Source organism: Schistocerca gregaria, chromosome 2, assembly GCF_023897955.1.
Source record: "Schistocerca gregaria isolate iqSchGreg1 chromosome 2, iqSchGreg1.2, whole genome shotgun sequence".
NCBI lineage: Eukaryota > Metazoa > Arthropoda > Insecta > Orthoptera > Acrididae > Schistocerca > Schistocerca gregaria.
This window is the reverse complement of record NC_064921.1, coordinates 168,120,527-168,140,970: the sequence shown is the minus strand read 5'-3', so window position 1 is coordinate 168,140,970 and position 20,444 is coordinate 168,120,527. Positions and strand designations below refer to the sequence as shown.

General features: G+C 45.0%; 1 protein-coding gene across 1 annotated transcript in view; it reads right to left on the bottom strand.

The window, feature by feature from the left end:
• LOC126336599 (nuclear receptor subfamily 2 group E member 1) overlaps positions 1-20,444 on the bottom strand; it is a 76,982-nt gene that overhangs the window by 28,934 nt on the left and 27,604 nt on the right. Inside the window, 4 exon segments of the mRNA XM_050000466.1 lie at positions 1,443-1,496; positions 1,677-1,831; positions 6,820-6,974; positions 10,370-10,451. Of these exon segments, the coding sequence (XP_049856423.1) occupies positions 1,443-1,496; positions 1,677-1,831; positions 6,820-6,974; positions 10,370-10,451 (446 nt within the window).

Below are 20,444 nucleotides of genomic sequence, written 5' to 3'. Positions count from 1 at the left end.
ATTTGAAAGTTTAAAATACTGTCATAATATACTCACTAAGAGTTATAATCTTACGTTGAAGATTCAGTAGAATCATCTGGTCTATAAAGACAGGTTTCTAACATTGTTACCAAAATTCTGCAAAAGTACCTGACCCAGTTATTTCAAATTTTGACACCATACTCTTATCAGCTCAACAGCACGTGGTCTTGCGGTAGTGTTCTCGCTTCCCGCGCACGGGGTCCGGGTTCTACTCCCGACGGGGTCAGGGATTTTTCCCTGCCTCGTGATGACTGGGTGTTGTGTCGTCTTCATCATCATTCATCCCCATTACGGTCGGAGAAAGGCAACGGTAAACCACCTCCGCTAGGACGTCGCCTAATCAGCGCTGCGGGTCTCCCGGAATAAGGGGTCTCATCATTATCACCCGTATCATCATTCGAAAGGACATAGGCTACATATTTAATATGTAAAATACGAGGGACCTTCAATAAGTAATACAACACCTCTTCTCCTCAGCCAATTTCAGCTTTAAAAAAAATGCAGAATTTGTTGCAATATTTCATGAAGTTCTAATATGGGCCTAGGTCTCTCAGTGATTTTCTTTTGGTACAAAACCAGAGTAGCACAGATATTCATAGGGGCTTGCAGAATGTGTACGGAGGTCTGGCAGTGAACAAAAGCACGGTGAGTCCGTTATCTTCGCACGAGGTCGCGCAAACCTGTCCCATCTCCCGCGTACCGTCCGGCCGCACACAACTGTTACTCTTGGAGTGCTGGAACGTGCGGACGCACTCATTCGCGGTGATCGGCGGATCACAATCAAACACCTCGCTGCTCAACTGGACGTCTCTGTTGGTAGTGCCGACAAACGCGTCCACCTGTTCGGATACTCAAATGCGTGTGCCCGCTGGGTTCCTGGCAGCCTAACAGAAGAGCAGCGAAGAACCGTCTGTGTGGAGTTGCTCTGCGGGAACTAGTACGCTAATAAAGCAACAGGGCAGACCTCCTTAAAAAAAACTTTGCAATATACGGCGTCTGAGAGTATAAGCGCAGATTTTGATCATCGGTTTCTTAATATGTACGCATTTCAGTGTATTAGTTTAATGGCTAAATGTAATCCAGTCAGATTTAACCTGAAGATGTGATTCGTTGTTGCGAAACTGTTTGTAACTGAATTCGGCAATATACGAGGATTATCAGCTACAAGCCGATGAATGTAGATGATGCTGATGATGATGATGCTGGTAATGATGACAATAATAGAGGCGGTTAAGATTTCGTTTAGACAGATTGACCCGGTGAGCGCCCAGACCGGCAGGCTGAGGAAGCAGTAGGTCGGCGAGGCGCGAGAACCGGCCGGGTTAGAGTGGTCTCACGAGCCGACAGTGGTGTGCTGTGTACCTTATCGTGCGGGCCGAGACACACGGAGTGTTTGGCTACAACCAGCACCGGGCACGTGCAGTTGGTGTGGACAGGGAATCGCTCGTGTGAAAAGGGCTTCACGAAGGCGGTGTCTCGGTATCCTGGACTGTGTAAATGGGTGGAAGGAGGAAGTGGGTGAGAAAGAGTAAGATACGTTAGCAATCAAAGAAGCTGGCAGAAAGGCGCCGTGCGGCAGCCAGTTAGCACCTCACCTTCATGGGCGCGACGTGGGAGGAATGGAGGGCAGCGGCGGTGGCGGCGGCTGCGGCCGCGGCCGCGGCGGCGGCCATGTCTGCGTGGGCGGCTGCTGGCATGGCGGGAGGCGGGGGCGGCGGGGGCGAGCACTGCCCCTGGGACGGCTCCTTGAGGTAGAGCGCCAGCTGGCGCCGCAGCGTCGAGTTGCGCGGCCCGCGCTCGTGCTGCACCGCTGCGGGCAGACAGACACACACACACATTCACACTCAGCCTTCTGTCAGCTCAGCACCGTCTCAGGCTGGCGCGGGCGCAAGAATGGAAACTTCTCAGACCGAGACCTGCTCGTGTAGCTTAAGGGGGTAGGGCGTCAAACGGGCCGACTTGGAGCAGGAGAGGCACCACATGACATTTTATTTTTTATACTTTTACAAATACATTCATAAAACTTTGTCAGCATGACCAGGAAGGATTCAGGATTCACACTCATAGTAGTGGAAATGCAAGAACATAACAAAATAATTTTTTTAGATATGAAATTTCATCATTTTTTTCCACTTACTGTTGGCTGCATTTGTTGCTATAGGTACATTTTTCTTTACAAGTACGAGAGATTATATGATGATTTTTGCACAGCATACAAACCACACTTACAGGTGTATGAAACTCTAGAATTTTCCGAATCTATTAAAACTGTGTTAACAATTGAAATAATTAACTACAAAATTTGATTTTTTTCTAAACATAAAATTTAAAACGTAACAGCTCATTCATTTTTTCATAAATTAAATACATTCTAGGGTTTCAGACATCTGTAAGTATGGTTTGTATGCTGTGCAAAATTCATCGAACAGTCTCTCTTACTTACGAAGAAAAGTGTACCTATAGCAACAAATGCAGCCAACAGTAAGTGAAAAAATGATGAAATTTCACATGTAAAAAAAATATTATGATATGTTTTTGAACTTCCGCTGCTACGAGTGTGAATCCTGAATCCTTCCTGGTCATGCTGGCAAAGTTTTATGAATTCAGTTGTAAAAGTATAGACAGTGGAAATTAAAATGTCCTGTGGTGCCTCTCCTGCTCCAGGTCGGCCCGTTTGACGTCCTACCCCCCTTAAGGTGGATTAAACAAAATGGAAGTGTTTTGCTGTGCCACTTATGTAAAGACAACATTCCTTCGAAATAACTAAAATCATTGGGGAAAGTGGTAGCCCTACTGTGTGCGGGTGTTTAGAATCTATGAGACTAATACATAGATTTCCAGAAAAAAAAAATATACACGCAAACCTGAAAATAGCAAGCGCTGGTAAGTACGAAAACTATCGCACACTCAGTTTAGCAGTTCATACATACACGTTGCTGGCAAGAGTAATATGCAGAGGAATGGAAAAGAAAATTTCGGTGAAAACAGAAGTAATAAACTTCGAAATGCTACAACCGCTTTGGAAGAGCATTTTTCAGATCTTCGGTTTTGGGAAAACTATGCTGTCATCTTCGATTTCGGGATTACACTTCAAAGAATCTCATCAATTTCTACGATAATTTGAGTCACATAATAGACATTCCAAAAACATACATGGCATAGTACATCGGCAAGTCAAAAGTACAACAGTCATTATATAAAATGCCATACACAATGCATCGAACATGCATGCTCACGCTCGCTTAAAAGCCACATACAGACTCTGTACATACATTACTCTAGTTGCGTAATAGTCTTGGGTAGGATGACACGCGTTAAGTCCGAACGTAGGTAAATTCCGGGCTATTTCATTATTTTAAGGTCATATAACTATTTAGAACATCTGCCTGGAATTAAAATTTTCGAAAATTATTTAACGTGTAGTAAATCAACAGTTTTCTTTTGGAGCTACTGCTAATAGTGAAATGCTAGTAATAAAATTGGAATATGAATAGTAACAAGGAATAGACTGTCAGTGTCAACGATTGCTCAGCAAATTTCTTTCCTTAATGCAACACTCAAATGGCGGTGCGAATTCTCAGGATTACTAGTCGCTTTACCTTCGGTTTCTGTAAAATAAATGACGATGGTATTAAACGAGACACTTAAACGACTGATTACAGTAATCTGAAATTGTCCCGGCTTAAATGGAGTGATATCGCGTCTTGTAGCAGACTGCGTCTGGTTTCTCGCGAAACTGTCACAGAAAAACCATCAGTAACATCGCAATGATAGCGACATACTAACTTGGAAGAGGTGCTGCTCAAGCGAACGTGTATAAGCGTGCGTGAGCGGCCTTCGCAGCGAATGGAGAACGGGGTAGTCTACCAGGGGGGAGTGGATCGTCCTTTTGTCCGAATTGCCTCTGCCAGCCAGCAGCCGCCGAGGCATTGTCTGGTTACCCCGTGAGCCACAGGGGGCACGCAAAGTACTACCCAGCTGCCACCGGAATCTCGTTAAGTGTCTCTCATCACTGCCTTCGTGGTGTCCCACACTTTGGTGTCACGTGCTGTCGGCTGTCATCCTTTTCGAGGAATACGTGTTCATTCAGTGGCCTATGCAGCAGTATGAAAGTGTCGTATGTGGCTGAGGGCACGACAGCAGAGATCAAGCACTGCATGGCGTCTGCAGCAGTCAGTTAACGCTGTACGAGCGGTAACTTTTATCCCAAGCGCGCGGGGACTACAGAGTCAGTCGAAAACTTTTGCCACACTTTCTTGTTTTCTGGAGTATCAGTTTGTTTACGCGATGGTGCGGCCGTCTTTTAACAGTCTGGTCTACTGTATTAGGCCACTTATCTAGACAGGATCTGTCTAGAAGCACACAGGATATTGACTATGGAGATGGTATCCCGAAAAGCAAATCTTCGATTAAGAGAAATATTAGATACATCACATTTTAAACAAATTACCACAATGAACTTCATTGTCAACGAATTGTAAGTTAATATTTATGGTTTGTTGTTTTAACTACTTTCCTCTTCTTCTTCTTCTTCTTCTTCTTCACGTACATCGTCCTCCAAAACATTGATGATCAGTAGCATGGTCTGCTGTTTGTTCATGATTTTCTGAAGAATGATTCCGTGCTCAGTTCAAACCACTGGCTAAATATTTCTACGTGCTACATCACGTCCGCCGTCAGTCTTTCCTTGAATTATCAGGAAGTAATTTTTATTGTGCATCATGTGGCCAAACTATTCTAGTTTTATAATGTTGATGTTATAGACTATTTCTAAATCTTTGTTCGTACTCCACAGTACCGTTACATTAGTGACTATCTTCCTGTGGTATCCTTTGTTTTAAGGTCTACGTAAAGTGGTTCTAGCAGCAGTGAAAATGGTGGACATATGTTTCAGTTCCATATTGAGCTTTGAAAAGGCGAAAAGTGTTTCGCTATCTAGACTGCAAATAAGTAGCACATTTGGCACATTTACGGCCTCATCCGAATGAGGTTGTACTCCGCATTACGTCGAACAACTATGACGCACATAATAGTTAAACGATGATTTTAAAGAAGTTTAGCTTTTCTTTCCAAATTTTTAAATAGTGTCAGCTATGGTTATTGTTCCGAAAAGCTATTGCAACTTAATTATATTGTGGTAGTATCTTCCTTCTAGGAGCAACTATGCAGATGCTCCCTACCGTCTGAATAAAGTGAGGCAATACAGTTTTACACGGAAAGCAATTGTCTACGAGTTATTGATATAGTCTTATCAGCGTACTGTACCAGAGATAAAAGTATACGTACCGAATGTTGTACCGTAGGAGTATGATCTGCCATGTGATATCCCATTCTGAAGAAAAGTTTCTTCTCAGTTCGCGGAGTCACGAAGACCGAAACACAGTAATATGGAACGTACAAAAAAAAAAAAAAAAAAAAAAAAAAAAAAAAAAATGTTTTGTTAAGACGATGTCACTCAGCAGACAAAGGGAGTTGGTTATCAGTGTCATGTTCAACTGTTCAACTGTTCATGCTAGTTGATAACGTTTTGTAACGAAGAGGAGCTAAGGCATCCTCACGACAGCTCTCCTCCGGATCGGAAAAGATGTTGTCTACACGAATACGTTCGGCTGTTTCGTACTAGGACGCTTCAGGCCATGACTCAGAGCTCCGTACTGATAATTCCTCTCTTTTCGTTTCCAAATGCTGTAAAAGTTTTCTTACATAGGGCGTTGTTTAACTTCATTATCATGTCCCATTCCCGGGGATTGAGACACACTCACGCATAAAGGCGGGCTTCTGTTGAATGTGGAACAGTAAGAGGGACGTACTACCAGAATGAGCTTTAAGTTGGACTAAGGAAAGCTATCAGATAGCTCATTTGGTAAGGAAATTACGACTGGAAGGCTCACAATTTCAGTTTGTCAGCAAGTATTAATTCATATATCTTTAATAAGATTAATTAGTATGCCGCTCAACCTGGAGATGAGGTCTGACCTCAAAGCAAAAAATTGGGTAGTATAAAACTGTGAGTGGTGGCTCTTGCAGTGCGTTACAAAATAGAAGGAAATAATTAAATTCGTGCTTTCCCTAGCATCGATACAGAGGTTCTCTCTCTCACCTTACTCAGTCTCTAGAATGAGCAATTAGTTAAGAAAATTCAGGAGAAATTTCGAAATGGAATTAAAAAGTAGAGGATAGAAATACGACCATTACAGTTTGAAGATAATATTGTATTTATGCTTGATCAGTAGAACGGAGTGGATAGTGTTTTGGAAAGATGCTGTAAGATGAATACCAATCACGTTAAAACAAGGGTAATGTAGTGCAGTCGGAGTGACGGAATCAGATTAGGAAATGAGTGGCTGAAAGTAACATTCGATTTTCGTTGTTTGGGCAGCAGAGTAACTGACAATGGAAGAAGTAAGTAGGATATAAAATGTGCACCGTTAACAGCAAGAAAGGTTTTTATGTATTCATAAGAAACAGTAGAAGCATCTGAAATGTAGTGTCACGACGCAATGCAGGAGATTAGATGTGACTTAGTAAATAATACGGCGAACATTTTTGGCACGGCAGAGGGGTGGAGTAATTTTACGCATCTTGAGACATCCAATAAAAGGTGATTCAGTAAACTGACAGGGAAGAGGGGGGGGGGGAGTAGGGTGTTTAAAGACAGGCTTGAATACAGTATTGGGAACAACAGAGCGTGTGTGCTGCTGACAGTAGTAATGGAGATCGGGGAAGCTGCGCAAGACAGATGACTAGGACAACAGTAAGCACAGCTCCCACGTTGAGGCGCGTGTTGCGGAAACTCACCGTCCTTGTTCATGCCGGCCTGGAGACACTTGTGGAGTCGGCAGGCGCGGCACTGGTTGCGGTGCGTCTTATCCACGACGCAGGAACCTTCCGCCTTCGCTTTGCAGACGTACTGCCGCGCGCGCCGGATCGACCGTTTGAAGAAACCGGCGCACCTGCACACACACACACACACACACAAATACATAAATATATACTTAAAATACTGCTGTGGCCCAGCTTGCGTTATAAGATCATGTCCTGCTGCCTCTGGAAATAGCGACCGCTTTTAATAACAAACCTAAATTGTTACACAAGCTCCCCTCCTATTGAACCCGCATACCAATAGCAACCGAACATCAAGTTACACGATCCACTTTCTGTACGCCGAAAGTATGGCCATCACATCTCAAGGAAAGAGTTTTTAGGAAGTAGAACAAAACCTGGTTCAAATGGCTCTGAACACTACGGGACTTGATATCTGAGGTCATCAGTCCCCTAGACGTAGAACTACTTAAACCTAACTAACCTAAGGACAGCACACACATCCATGCCCGAAGTAGGATTCGAACCTGCGACAGTAGCAGCAGCGCGGTTCCGGACTGAAGCGGCTAAAACAAAACCTGCTATGTGATCTAAGCACCATGTTAGAATACTACCGAGGAAACTCCCGTCAATCAAATCCCTCAAACACACAAGTCAGAACCTTCGACATCGCTCAAAACAGATCGAAGCTGAATGTTACCTGGAATGGCATCACCATGGAACTCATAAGAAAACTCACAAACCTGGGAGCCATACTGGACGAGTCGTTCACGAACAAATATCACTGTGGGAAGACTCGCCATATAGTAAAAAAATTTAAAAAAAGGTCCAAATGTGTGTGAAATCTTGTGGGACTTGCTAAGGTCACACACTGCTTAACCTAAATTATCCTAAGGACAAACACACATACCCATGCCTGAGGGAGGACTCGAACCTCCATCGGGACCAGCCGCACAGTCTATGACTGCAGCGCATGAGACCGCTCTGCAAATCCCGCGCGGCCACCATAAACTCACAGCAGGGAATAATTACCGAGAAAATTAGCTAACAGCAAATGGGAAGCTAGTTTAAAAAAATCTGAGAGCCGTAGCCCAGACACTGTGCTTCTCGGCGGCAGAATATGCTTGCCTGGTGTGGTCCAAATCTGCTCATAGTAAAGGTGTCAACTTATACTTAAATGCAACATGGCGACAAAAACTGCTTGCATGAAACCCAAGCCACTCATTAAGCTATACAAAGCGGCCGGACGTACCCCATTTCCCAAAAAGCTTGTCACGTACTAATTAGCTTAATCATCCCTTCGATGAACATTATCTTATTTGGAGATTTCTGTGGAAGGCTTAAATCCGGCAACACTTTCATGACCAAAGAACTCACAGAGCCTCCACACGACTACTCTCTAGTACAGAAGATACTCACCTGCGACAACTTTGGGAGGCCTGAACCGCATCGGAACGGGCGCAACACCAGTTAAGGCAAACCTGATATTATGAGCATGTAAACATAGTCCGAGTAGACTGTGATTTGTTTATTATGTGTGCAATTAGCCAGTTTCAGCCGTGGGTAATTTTCGAGCACATATTTTAAGCGCCACACTTTATTTCAAGCTTAAAATACGTTTCTGACAACAACCCATAGTTGAAACTGTCCAATCGCACAGATAATAAAATGATTACAGCCTACTTGTAGCATGTTTTCACTCTTAAAACACACTTTTAAAAACATGATAAAATCGTGGCTTGCTGACGACCGCGGCGACAGACGTGATTGTGATGAATTTCAGATATGGAGCATCTCTCTACATGTCACAACTGTCCCAGTAATGTGTGGCTACAAAGCAAGGAAAAGTTTGACGTAGATCAGGTTTGCACTGAAAACCTATGATCTCCTCACAAGAAAATATAATGCAGAGTATCTCTAGAGAATGTGATTAGGGTATTATAAGGCTGAAGTATATAAAAAAAGAATAAGTGTACCACCGATGAGTCATCCACCGTTTCGGGTTTCTTCATGATTACAAACATTATCAAGTAAAACGGCCCTCACACCGAATGTTAGTTGGAATACCAAAGCACTTTACTAGAGATGGCTCTATTGGGGTGATACAGCCTTTCCTTTCTCAGACATTTATATGATTCAAATGGATCTAAGCACTATGGGACTCAAACATCCGAGGTCATCAGTCCCCTAGACTTAGAACTACTGAAACCTAACTAACCTAAGGACATCACACACATCCATGCCCGAGGCAGGATTCGAACCTGCGACCGCAGCGTACGCGCGGTTCCAGAATGTAGCGCCTAGAACCGCTCGGCCACAACGGCCAGCTCCGACATTTAAGTGGAGTTACAAACCCGCTGAAAGAGGGGTAGTCGAAGTTTTAGCTATTACTTCGAAAAAGACAATTACGTAATTACATATACAAATTTCGCTGTCGTTGATGAGACGTGGGAACGCAGTCGTATTAAGATCAGAAATTAATTTACGCCTGACTGGGAAAATGGTCGTAGCTGTCGTCACCGGCCAATAGTAGCGTGGACGGTAAAACTTGTGACCGCAGCACCACTTAGTGGCCGGCAGATGACGTTTGCTGAAAGGCTATTTATGTTTGCTAATGCGACATCCCAAAGACTCTAGGGTCTTTAAGTCAGGGCGTACGAATGGACTGAAAAAGACTGTTGGTCTTCTTGTGTTTTGTTGGCGAATTTCAGGCTGAATGTGTACGAGTCAGCCGGCTACGGTTCGCTTAAGTGCTAGATCACCAGACAAATATTAAGGAATCTGTGTGAATACTGTACAAATTATGTTTCAAGAAGCAGCCATTTGTGAAAAGGATAAAGCAATGAAGGACTTGCCCAGAAAGAAGCTGAGAATCTGCTTCAGCTGTTAATAACGCGCTTTTTTAAAATAGACAAGTAAGGGAAATTTATTAGGGACGTGGGCAGCAAAAGTTGTGAGAATTTATGTGAGACGGCAGACGATAGCTAACGGTGTTAGGGAGGTAGGTGTGATGACGCAAACACCAAGTTTCAGGCTGCAAAACCAAAGCGATGGGTTCTGTGACCTGTGTGTTTTATGTGTATGTAATGTGTGAAGCTTATCTGTGATTGGAATTCTGTGTTGAACTATTTGTGACCCCGTAACTGGCGTAGTGAATCGATTAGAGTCTTATCGTTACGAGAAGCGGACTCAGTACCACAGTGTAGTGTTCAAAGCAACGTTTCGTTTTCGCAGCTGCTGTTCTTAGGTTCCTTTGCTTTCAAAAATATCATTCAGATCGAGAAATAAAGACTGAAGGAATACAGGTTTTTTCTGTATCTGGCGGTGGCTCTAACTAACGATATAAACAGCAAAACAAATAGTAATCAATTAGTTGGGATCACTATTTGCTATCACTTGAATATTAGGTTTTAGCATTAGATTTTTTGGATATTTTCTATTTTATACGAATAAAATCTTGCACTATCTTCTTCCTGGCAACAGTGAGGCAGTGAGATAATGGAAACGTAATGCACGAGGAACTCACCCATCACATGCGAAGATCCCGTAGTGTTTTCCCGAGGAGTGGTCCTGGCACACCTTGCAAGGAATGTCGTACAGAATGCGGCCTGCAACATAAATAGAGTTAATTGTAACTAATGACTGAATGACACGAGCGGGAAAGATGAGAAGAAACGAAGAAGGAGTGACTATAATGACGTGTTTATGATGTTATCAGAGAAGCTTGTTGACAGATTTACGTAAAACATATCTCCATACAACTTACACTGTCTGGAGAGAAGTTTCGAATCAAATATTCTTCTAATACTACAGTACCATTTGAATTCTAGAATTTTTTTACTTCTCTGAACAGACATCAAACAGAAGTTGTCTCCATAGCTATTACTAGTGCTATGTCGCCTGTCGTAGGCCATGCTACGGGCAAGCACACGATCGCATCCTGGCTCATGAGCTGCTGCCGGGGAGGAGACGTGCAGAGAAAACAAGTCACGCCTCTTTCTCGCAGTGCAAGCAGCACTCCAGAATCTGAATGGTATTCACGACGTTCACATTAGATATTACTTTTATCACAATGTAAGGCATTTATGTTTACGCCAACATTAAAAAAAACAGCCAAAATTTAAAAACGCCTGTTTAAGTCAGTCTCCTTCCACGTCTAGTACAATAAAGTAATCGGTAAAATCATTTAGCACTTCCTTCCCTGACTGTTCAGTTGTGTATGTTTACAATTCCAATGCTACATGTGTTTCGACTCATCTGTTTTTGCACCATTCTCCTTTTCGACACATTTACTTTCGTACCGGTACAGAGTACAGAAATCCTACACAAGTTTCAAATGGTTCAAATGGCTCTGAGCACTATGGGAATTAACATCTGAGGTCATTAGTGCCCTAGACTTAGAACTACTTAAACCTAACTAATGATTCGAAACTGCGACCGCAGCAGCAGCGCTGTTCCGGACTGAAGCGCCGGCGACCGGCAGCCGCACGTTTCGGAAAAACTTAGAGCTACTAGCAATTTCGGCGAGTAATTGCAAGAAACTGTATCCACAAACTTCTGGAAGTCAGTTCTGGAAGTTTACGAAATTTTTGGATGTCGACTTGGTGGGGATGTTTCCACGTCAAAGAAATTGCAGAAGTAGCTTCCATAGGCGACTTGCGGAAGTTTATTAGCTAGTCTTATTTAACAACAAAGAATGGATAAATATTTTAAATACGAATTTTGTAAAACTAAAGAAATGTGTATAAATGTAAATGTATGATGTAATGTTATGGGGTTAAGAAATTTTGGACCAAAAGCTGGCCACATGTAGCGCATGTGGGGCAGTCTTCAATAGATCTATAACAGTGCAGTTGCTTGACTCACACTGCATAAAGCGGGCAGTAGTCTGCTCTTGTCCTCAACCGCACAGAATCGGTACATCTGATAGTCTGCATGTGTTCCTGTTACTTTGGTCCTTGCTCTTCCGCAACGTAATCTGTTCAAAGATCTCCGTAAGTTTCACTTCTCTGTGTCTCTCAAGGGAAGTTGTTCCCTTGGTATAGACCAATCTCGGAGATGGACGTTCTTTTCTACTCTGGTTTGCTGCGGTGTATTAACGAGAATTTCTGATGTGTAATATAATCCTGACGTGGACAATTTGGAGGCGGTCTGCAATGTATGGCAAATGAAGAAGCCTTCACAAGCCGAGATCGCTAAAAATAGCTAAAAAAAAGCATTTTATTGGATGACTTGATTAGACAGAGCTATGCTGTTATCGTAAGATCCGGTGATGACACCATAACTGGTCGAAACCGATCATCCAGTAAAATGATTTTTTAGCGATTTTTATCCATATCGGCTTGTGAAAGCTTCTTCAGTTGCCATTTCTGATGTGTGCTAGAAACTACTTGTCGAGTTAAGTAGGCGGCGGGCTGATTGATACATAAGGAGGATAGGTGGTGTAGCTCATCACTGTGTCGGTCTCAAACAGCCTGCGATGATGTAGCAGGATCCCATGAGTGGTATATGCTGCCGGCCGTGGTGGTCTCGCGGTTCTAGGCGCTCAGTCCGGAGCCGCGCGACTGCTACGGTCGCAGGTACGAATCCTGCCTCGGGCATGGATGTGTGTGATGTCCTTAAGTTAGTTAGGTTTAATTAGTTCTAAGTTCTAGGGGACTGATGACCACAGATGTTAAGTCCCATAGTGCTCAGAGCCATTTGAAACTTTTTTTTTTTTTTTGTTTGCATGTGCAGTATATAAACATGGCTGGAGTTGTACGACACGAGACATGCGTACTCCGCAGCTGAATAATGTGGCACAAGACTGTCGTGGGTTGTTCGCCCAATTTGGTACCTGCTAATTCGCACACAGTGTTGTTCCTAGCAGCTACTTTATGGTTCGTGTAATATTTTCTGTAACTCAGTATTCTGTCAAATGTGACACTCTATACTTTTAGCGGTATTCCCTGGCGTGGTACTTGTTTCTTTTATACCTTCGAGGGGTTAGGTTCGAGCTGGTTGTCCTTGTAGTAGGCAGCCAGTTGTTCGAGCAAGGGCTCCTGGTAGTTTATTTTAAATGGTGCCAAAGTTATTTTCTCAGGATATAATATCACAGTCATCTACGGATGTATAACTTAGAACCTTTTGGGAGTCGCTGGGTACTGATATATACTAAAAAGCAATGGAGCCAGCACACTATCTTCCGCGTTTTCCAATAGCTTCTTCGACCTTGAAAACAGACAAAGCATCTTTCGTTGTGGGAGAGATCTGCAATCGTTCGCTTTATACAGCGATCTACACTAAACTACTGGCATTTAAAATTACTGCACCACAAAGATGACTTGCTACAGACGCGAAATTTAACGGACAGGAAGGAGATGCTGTGATATGCAAATGATAAGCTTTTCAGAGCATTCACACAAGGCTGGCGCCGGTGGCGACACCTACAACGTGCACACATCAGGAAAATTTCCAACCGATTTCTCATACACAAACAGCAGTTGACAGGCCTTGCCAGGTGAAACGTTGTTGTGATGCATCGTGTAAGGAGCAGAAATGCGTATCACCACGTTTCCGACTTTGATAAAGGTCGGATTGTAGCCTATCGTGATTGCGGTTTATCGTATCGCGACATTGCTGCTCGCGTTGGTCGAGATCCAATGACTGTTAGCAGAATTTCAATCTGTGGGTTCAGGAGGGTAATACGGAACGCCGTGCTGGATCCCAACGGCCTCGTATCACTAGCAGTCGAGATGACAGGCATCTTATCCGCATGGATGTAACGGATCGTGCAGCAACGTCTCGATCCCTGAGTCAACAGACGGGGACGTTTGCAAGACAACAACCATCTGCATGAACATTTCGACGACGTTTGCAGCAGCATGGACTATCAGCTCGTAGACCATGGCTGCGGTTACCCTTGACGCTGCATCACAGACAGGAGCGCCTGCGATGGTGCACTCAACGACGAACCTGGGTGCACGAATAGCAAAACGTCATTTTTTCAAATGAATCCAGGTTCTGTTTACAGGATCATGATGGTCGCATCCGTGTTTGGCGACCTCGCGGTGATCGCACATTGGAAGCGTGTATTCGTCATCGCCATACTGGCGTTTCACCCGGCGTGATGGTATGGGGTGTCATTGGTTACACGTCTCGGTCACCTCTTGTTCGCATTGACGGCACTGTGAACAGTGGACGTTACATTTCAGATGTGTTACGATCCGTGGGTCTGCCCTTCATTCGATCCCTACGAAACCCTACATTTCAGCAGGATAATGCGCGACCGCATGTTGCAGGTCCTGTACGGGACTTTCTGGATACAGAAAATGTTCGACTGCTGCCCTAGCCAGCACATTCTCTAGATCTCTCACCAGCTGAAAACGTCTGGTCAATGGTGGCCGAGCAATTGGCTCGTCACAATACGCCAGTCACTGCTCTTGATGAACTGTGGTATCATGTTGAGGCTGCATAGGCAGCTGTATCTGTACACGCCATCCAAGCTCTATTTGACTCAATGTCCAGGCGTATCAAGGCCGTTATTACGGCCAGAAGTGGTTGTTCTGGGTACTGATTTGTCAGAATCTATGTACCCAAATTGCGTGAAAACGTAATCACATGTCAGTTCTAGTATAATATATTTGACCAATGAATACCCGTCTATCATCTGCATTTCTTCTTGGTGTAGCAATTTTTAATGGCCAGTAGTGTAAGTCACATACTCTCCGTTATTGCAGCCTGTGGTTGGCTGTGCTGTAGACATATGATAATTCTATGAACACAACCCCAATGATTCGTCTTGCCTAGAATCCGTCCTGAATGTGTCAGTTGAGAATCTGCGATGTGCACTATTTGTGTGCTCTGAAGCCGGCTTTTGTGGGATCAAGTGAGGCTTGCTAGCGGACTCACGCCAAGACGCGCACGACCTTGGGTAGCAGAGCGCCTGGCGAGGGCGTTGCAGGTAGCTGGGAGGGTCTTGAGGCTCCCCCGGCAGCCGAAGGGCGAGCAGCAACAAGTGGGCGGCGCCGGCCCGCGCTCCGTGTCTGGGTGGGCGTAACCGCCGCGACGAAATGGCGAGCGGCGCGCTGCCGCGATGCGGTCCATTATGGCACTTCCTGCTGCCTGCCTCAATGGGCTGCGAGAGGCGCGCGGCTACCGACAGCAAAGTCCTCGCTTCCGGGACGCAAGAGGGAAGCGGAAGGTGCCATTGTGGGCCGGAAGCTGCAGGTCCACCCAGGGAGCGCCGCGCCGTTTAAAGACTACTCGCTCGGCGCTAGGGTCCGCGGCTCCACTTACGTAGCTGCCGGTGGGACACGCAGCGGTCCGTGACAGCGCTGTCTTTCCGGTGCCAGCGGAAGCCGATCGGGATGCGGCAGCGGAAGACGTGCCACGAAAACATATCACGTTACACTGTATTGCGATAACATTTTGCGCGGGGTAAACAACGCGCTGAGTGGCAGAGATGTTTCCAGGCGGAAGGAAATCTTGTACCGAATCGGGGCATGGTCTCTGCTCTGGGTCAACCGGTTTTCACTTATCTCATCCGCAAAACAAGGATTTATAACTATGCTGATACCGTTACAGCTATACGGAAGCCAGAGTTGGATAATTAAAAAGAAACATGACAGTAGAGTATAAGCAGTGGAGACTATACTCTGCAGGAAAGAGAAGAGATTTAACTAAAAATAGAATGAGCAAAATGTACACGCCGTTCGTTAGTGAGGATGTAGCTGAACACAGGGAAACAACATCGCAATTGAAAGAGAGACTATTCAGTGAAATTCTTGACACTAAAATGTACACTTTCACGGCCGGAAATGTCATGTCCATTATGACTATACGAGCTGTTATGCCGTGGTCGGTTGATGAATTTTGTCTCAATTCCCAACGTTTTGTCCCCGTCTGCGGGAGACATCTTCAAGGGGGTCTGTAGCTCGATGGAAGGTCCAACACACCCGCTGGCTCGATACTGACTAGACAGAAATTCTTGATGACATCTGGAAGGAAGGAGAGACGTATGTCCACGACGGATAGGATGTGCCTTTCTTTTTGGAGACATCAGTTTCCTTATTGGTTCGATGCGGCTCGCCACGAATTCATCTCCTGTGCCCGCCTGTTCATCTCCGGTACCACTTACACTAAACGACCTGAATTATGTGTTGGACGAACTCCAGTCAGTCTTCCCCTACAGTTTCTGCTTTCAGCAGCTGCCGCTAATACCAAGGCAGTTATTTACTCGTGTATGAACACGTGGCTTATCATCCTGCTGCCGGCCGGTGTGGCCGAGCGGTTGTAGGCGCTTCAGTCTGGAACCCCGCGACCGCTACGGTCGCAGGTTCGAATCCTGCCTTGGAATGGATGTGTGTGATGTCCTTAGGTTAGTTAGGTTTATGCAGTTCTAAGTTATAGGGGACTGATGACCTCAGATGTTAAGTCCCATAGTGCTCAGAGCCATTTGAACCATTTTTTTATCATTCTGCTCCACCTTCTCGTCCGTGTTTTCCATAAGTTCCTTTCTTCGCTGATACTGTGGAGATCCTCCTCTTTACTTGTCAGCCCACTTAGCTCCACATTTCAAACGTTCTCTTCTACTCCAGTTTTCCCACAGTCCGTGATTTACTAAAATACAATGCTGTGCTCCGAACTTACATTCTCAGAAATTTCTTCCTGAGATTAAGTCCGATATTTGGTACTAGCAAACTTCTCTTTGCTAGTAATGCCCTCTTTGGCTGTGCTAGTCTGCTTTTGATGTCCTTACTTCGTCCAACGTGGCTTATTTTACTTCCAAGGTAGGAGCACTTAACTTCGTCTCCTTCGAGCTAGCCAATTTTTATGTTCAGTTTCTCGCTATTCTCAATTCCGCTACTTCTCATTACTTTGATCTTTCTTCGATTTAATTTCATGACAATTTATTTCACACATCACGTCCAATAATTTTTCTTAATTTTCACTGAGGATATCAATGATCTGCACTGAGGATAGCAATGTCACTAGCGCATCTTATAGTTGATATCTTTTCACCCTGAATTTTAATCGTACTCTTGAACCTTTCTTTTATTTCCGTCACTGATTCTTCGATGTAGCACTAGGGGCAGAATACATCCCTGTCTTATACCCTTTTTAATCCGAGCACTTCGTTCCCTCTTTGTTCTTTCCCTTCCTTTATTCTCCCTGTAACTTATTCCTATTTTTCTCTGAATTTCCAACATGTTGCACCATGTCGACAAATCCTATGGACGTGTCTTGACTTTTCTTAAGTCTCGTTTCCATTATCGCAATGCCAATACACTACCTCTTGGTACCCTTACCTTCCCTAACGAAAAACTGATCCTCATTTAATAGATCCTTGTATGACGGACATAAACTTTGTAAAAACGGATCATATACCTAATCCCTCTTTGTACGACGACAAGCCGTCCAGAATTCGTGACGGCCCGGTTTAGAGTTACAAGTCTGCCACTTTCTTAAATTCCGGCTTGCCTTGCTGCAATAGTTTACGCTGAATGAACGGATTAATTTTTAACGATCTCAGTGCTTTTAATATTTGTACATCTTACACCACGAGTATTCACGACACAGGGGTGAAGTATTTGTTTCTGTCATCGCTCCATCACTAGTTCACAGTTGTACTTTTGGAAAAAGTCGCACTGTGTTTCAAACACATATTTCCTGCTTGTACAGCCTTCAGCGCGTAGCCGTCTCTCTCACACAGCCGGCCGTTGTGGCCGTGCGGTTCTAGGTACTTCAGACTGGAACCGCGCGACCGCTACGGTAGCAGGTTCGAATTCTGCCTCGGGCATGGGTGTGTGTGATGTCCTTAGGTTAGTTAGGTTTAAGTAGTTCTAAGTTCTAGGGGACTGATGACCTCAGGTGTTAAGCCCCATAGTGCTCAGAGCCATTTTTTTCTCTCACACATACCTGTTCGGAACAGCGCAGCGATGGGGGAAGCGCGATTGCGCTATGGGAGCACGAATCTTGGCTAAGTCTGGTTTAAAGTGAGTCATTTCACTGTCCCGTCGATTTTGTAGTGGACCTTCCATTTAATTGTATCGTACTAAATCTGGTAAGAGTCAAGCCAGGAAAATTCTGAAAAATAAAGCAAGTACGTCGGTGTCTTTTCATCAGGACGTACTAAGTACTGGCTAAGTTGAGTCACTTCTAATAGCATGTGAAACTGAGTGAAAGGCAGTGACGTAATGGGCAGGAGAGCTGTCGCCGTGTGGCTCCACCACGCCCCTTTCCACCCCGCCGCGCTTCACCGCCCCACGCGCTCGTGGTCCAGCTACAGGGGCGCCCCTGAGCTGGGAGCTCTTGGACATCGGGGTGGCCGGCCACACATGTCGGCGCCGCACATCCTGTGGGAACCCACCGGCGCCCGTGGGAATGCCACGCATCTGTCGCGTGGCACGGCGTCGGTACGCCCGCACACCACATCCGCCCGCCGCCGAGATAGCAGCGCCACTGCTGCTGCTGTTTGTTACTGCTGGCCCACCTCCGCCTCGTTAATCAGTCCGCCGCGCTACCCCTGCTATTGTTCTCTAATGAACGCCCTGAGCTACCGCCTACGCAGCGTCACGCTGAAGTGCGTCGATTGCGTGATATTGGTTAAAGTGGGGTAAGCGACAGAAAACTTTTTTCCGGTGCACTGAGTATCTCGACACGTCATAGCTAATGGTCTGTGGATGAGAGTGCTAGGTTTTATCCTTCCTCTCACTGAGAGTACAGTGTTCTGCGCTTTAAATACAGGGGTTATTTTCATGATGGGGCATTCAAATGGCTCTAAGCACTATGGGACTTATCTGCTAAGGTCATCAGTCCCCTAAACTTAGAACTACTTAAACCTAACTAACCTAAGGACATCACATACATCCATGCCCGAAGCAGGATTCGCACCTGCGATCGTAGCAGCCGCGTGGTTCCGTACTGAAGCGCCTAGAACCGTTCGGCCACCGTGGCCGGCTCATGATGGGACGCTCTGAAATGATTATGTCACTTTCATTTCCACCTCGTTGCTTCCTCGATGAATATTTGACTAATAGAACGCTGCACTGGACGGCGAACGTTCTGCAGAAATGAAAGTAACATCGGATTAGTCCCAAGGAATATTAATAGGACCTGTAATGTTCTCAACTGTGTTATGCGGAATTGACCACTAACTGTAATGACAGGCGGACCCGCCAGTATAAAAGGAGGCTGGTACTATAGTCAATAGAGAAACGGATCCGTCACAAGAGCTCAGTCACGTGGACTAGTCATTGGGTGTCACCTGAGTAACAAATACAGCTGAGATATTTAGAAACCTCTGAAGCTGGCCAATTCGACTGGTCGTGATGTGACTGTGAAGTGGAAGCGTGAAGGAACAACTACAGCTGAAGCAAGACCAGACAGAACTCATGTACTGACAGACAGCGATCGTCCAGCATTGCGTCGGGTCGTTGTTACACGAATAAATCCCGAGTGCTGCCAGCAGTCTATCTAGCACAATGCCTCGGGATAGGGAGTTAAAAAAAAAATTGGTCGAGCAGTTGCTTATAAGCCACGTATTTCTGTAGTCAGTGCTAAGCGATGACCTTGGACATTGGACGACTGGAAACAGGTGGTGTGGTGTGGCGAATCATGCTATACAACGTGGATGCGTTTGGGGTTGGCGAATGCCTCGAGACAGTTGCCTGTCATCATGTATTGTGCCTACATCTCCGCAAACCACCGCACTGTGGGTGGCGGAGAGTCAGTAGTGAAGTACAGAGGAGATCGTCTTTTTCTTTTGGGAGTCGGGGAGGGGGGGCGTGTTCTTCGTTGTTAAGGTGTGGTCCTGTTATTGTGGCTAAGAAAACACTAAATACGAAAACCTTAGAATACATTTTACGGTCCGGCAATTGTGGCCGAGCGGTTCTAGGCACTTCAGCCATCCTCGGGCATGGATGTGTGTGATGTCCTTAGGTTAGTTAGGTTTAAGTAGCTCTAAGTTATAGGGGACTGATGACCTGAGATGTTAAGACCCACAGTGTTCAGAGCCATTTGAACCATCTGAACATTTTACGGCATTGTGTATTGCAAAGAGCAGAGGAACAGTTCCAAGACGATGATTGTGTGAGCATGACAATACATTTTGTCAAGAAAGCAGATCTTTAAGACAACGGCTTTGGGAGTATAACATTTCTGAAATGACCCGATCTGAAACTATGGGAGCATCTTTGTTATGAGTTGGGAGATAGAAAGTAGTCTTCGCTCCAGAACCCAGTGGGTAATATTTACTACCTTCTCCAGTTTTGGCCCTTGAGGGAGAATGGGCAGACATTCCTCTATATACATTCAGAGACGTCATTGAAACCGTCACTAGCAGAGTTCAAGTCCTCACAAAGGCTAAGTATGGACACACCATCACATTAATGTCCACTAATAGATGTCCGGATACATTTGATGAGCTAGTGTAGGATTAGCAACAGTGATCAAATACAGAGTGAATTAGTCAAAATTTGCGTTTGGTGTGACAAATGACAGCTCTCTGTAACTGTTGATAAGTCCACTACAAAGTCTATAACAATGAGAGAGAACACGATAGTAATATTAACAAGTGGTATGACATGGGACGATCACGGAAAATCAATATTAGGTATGCG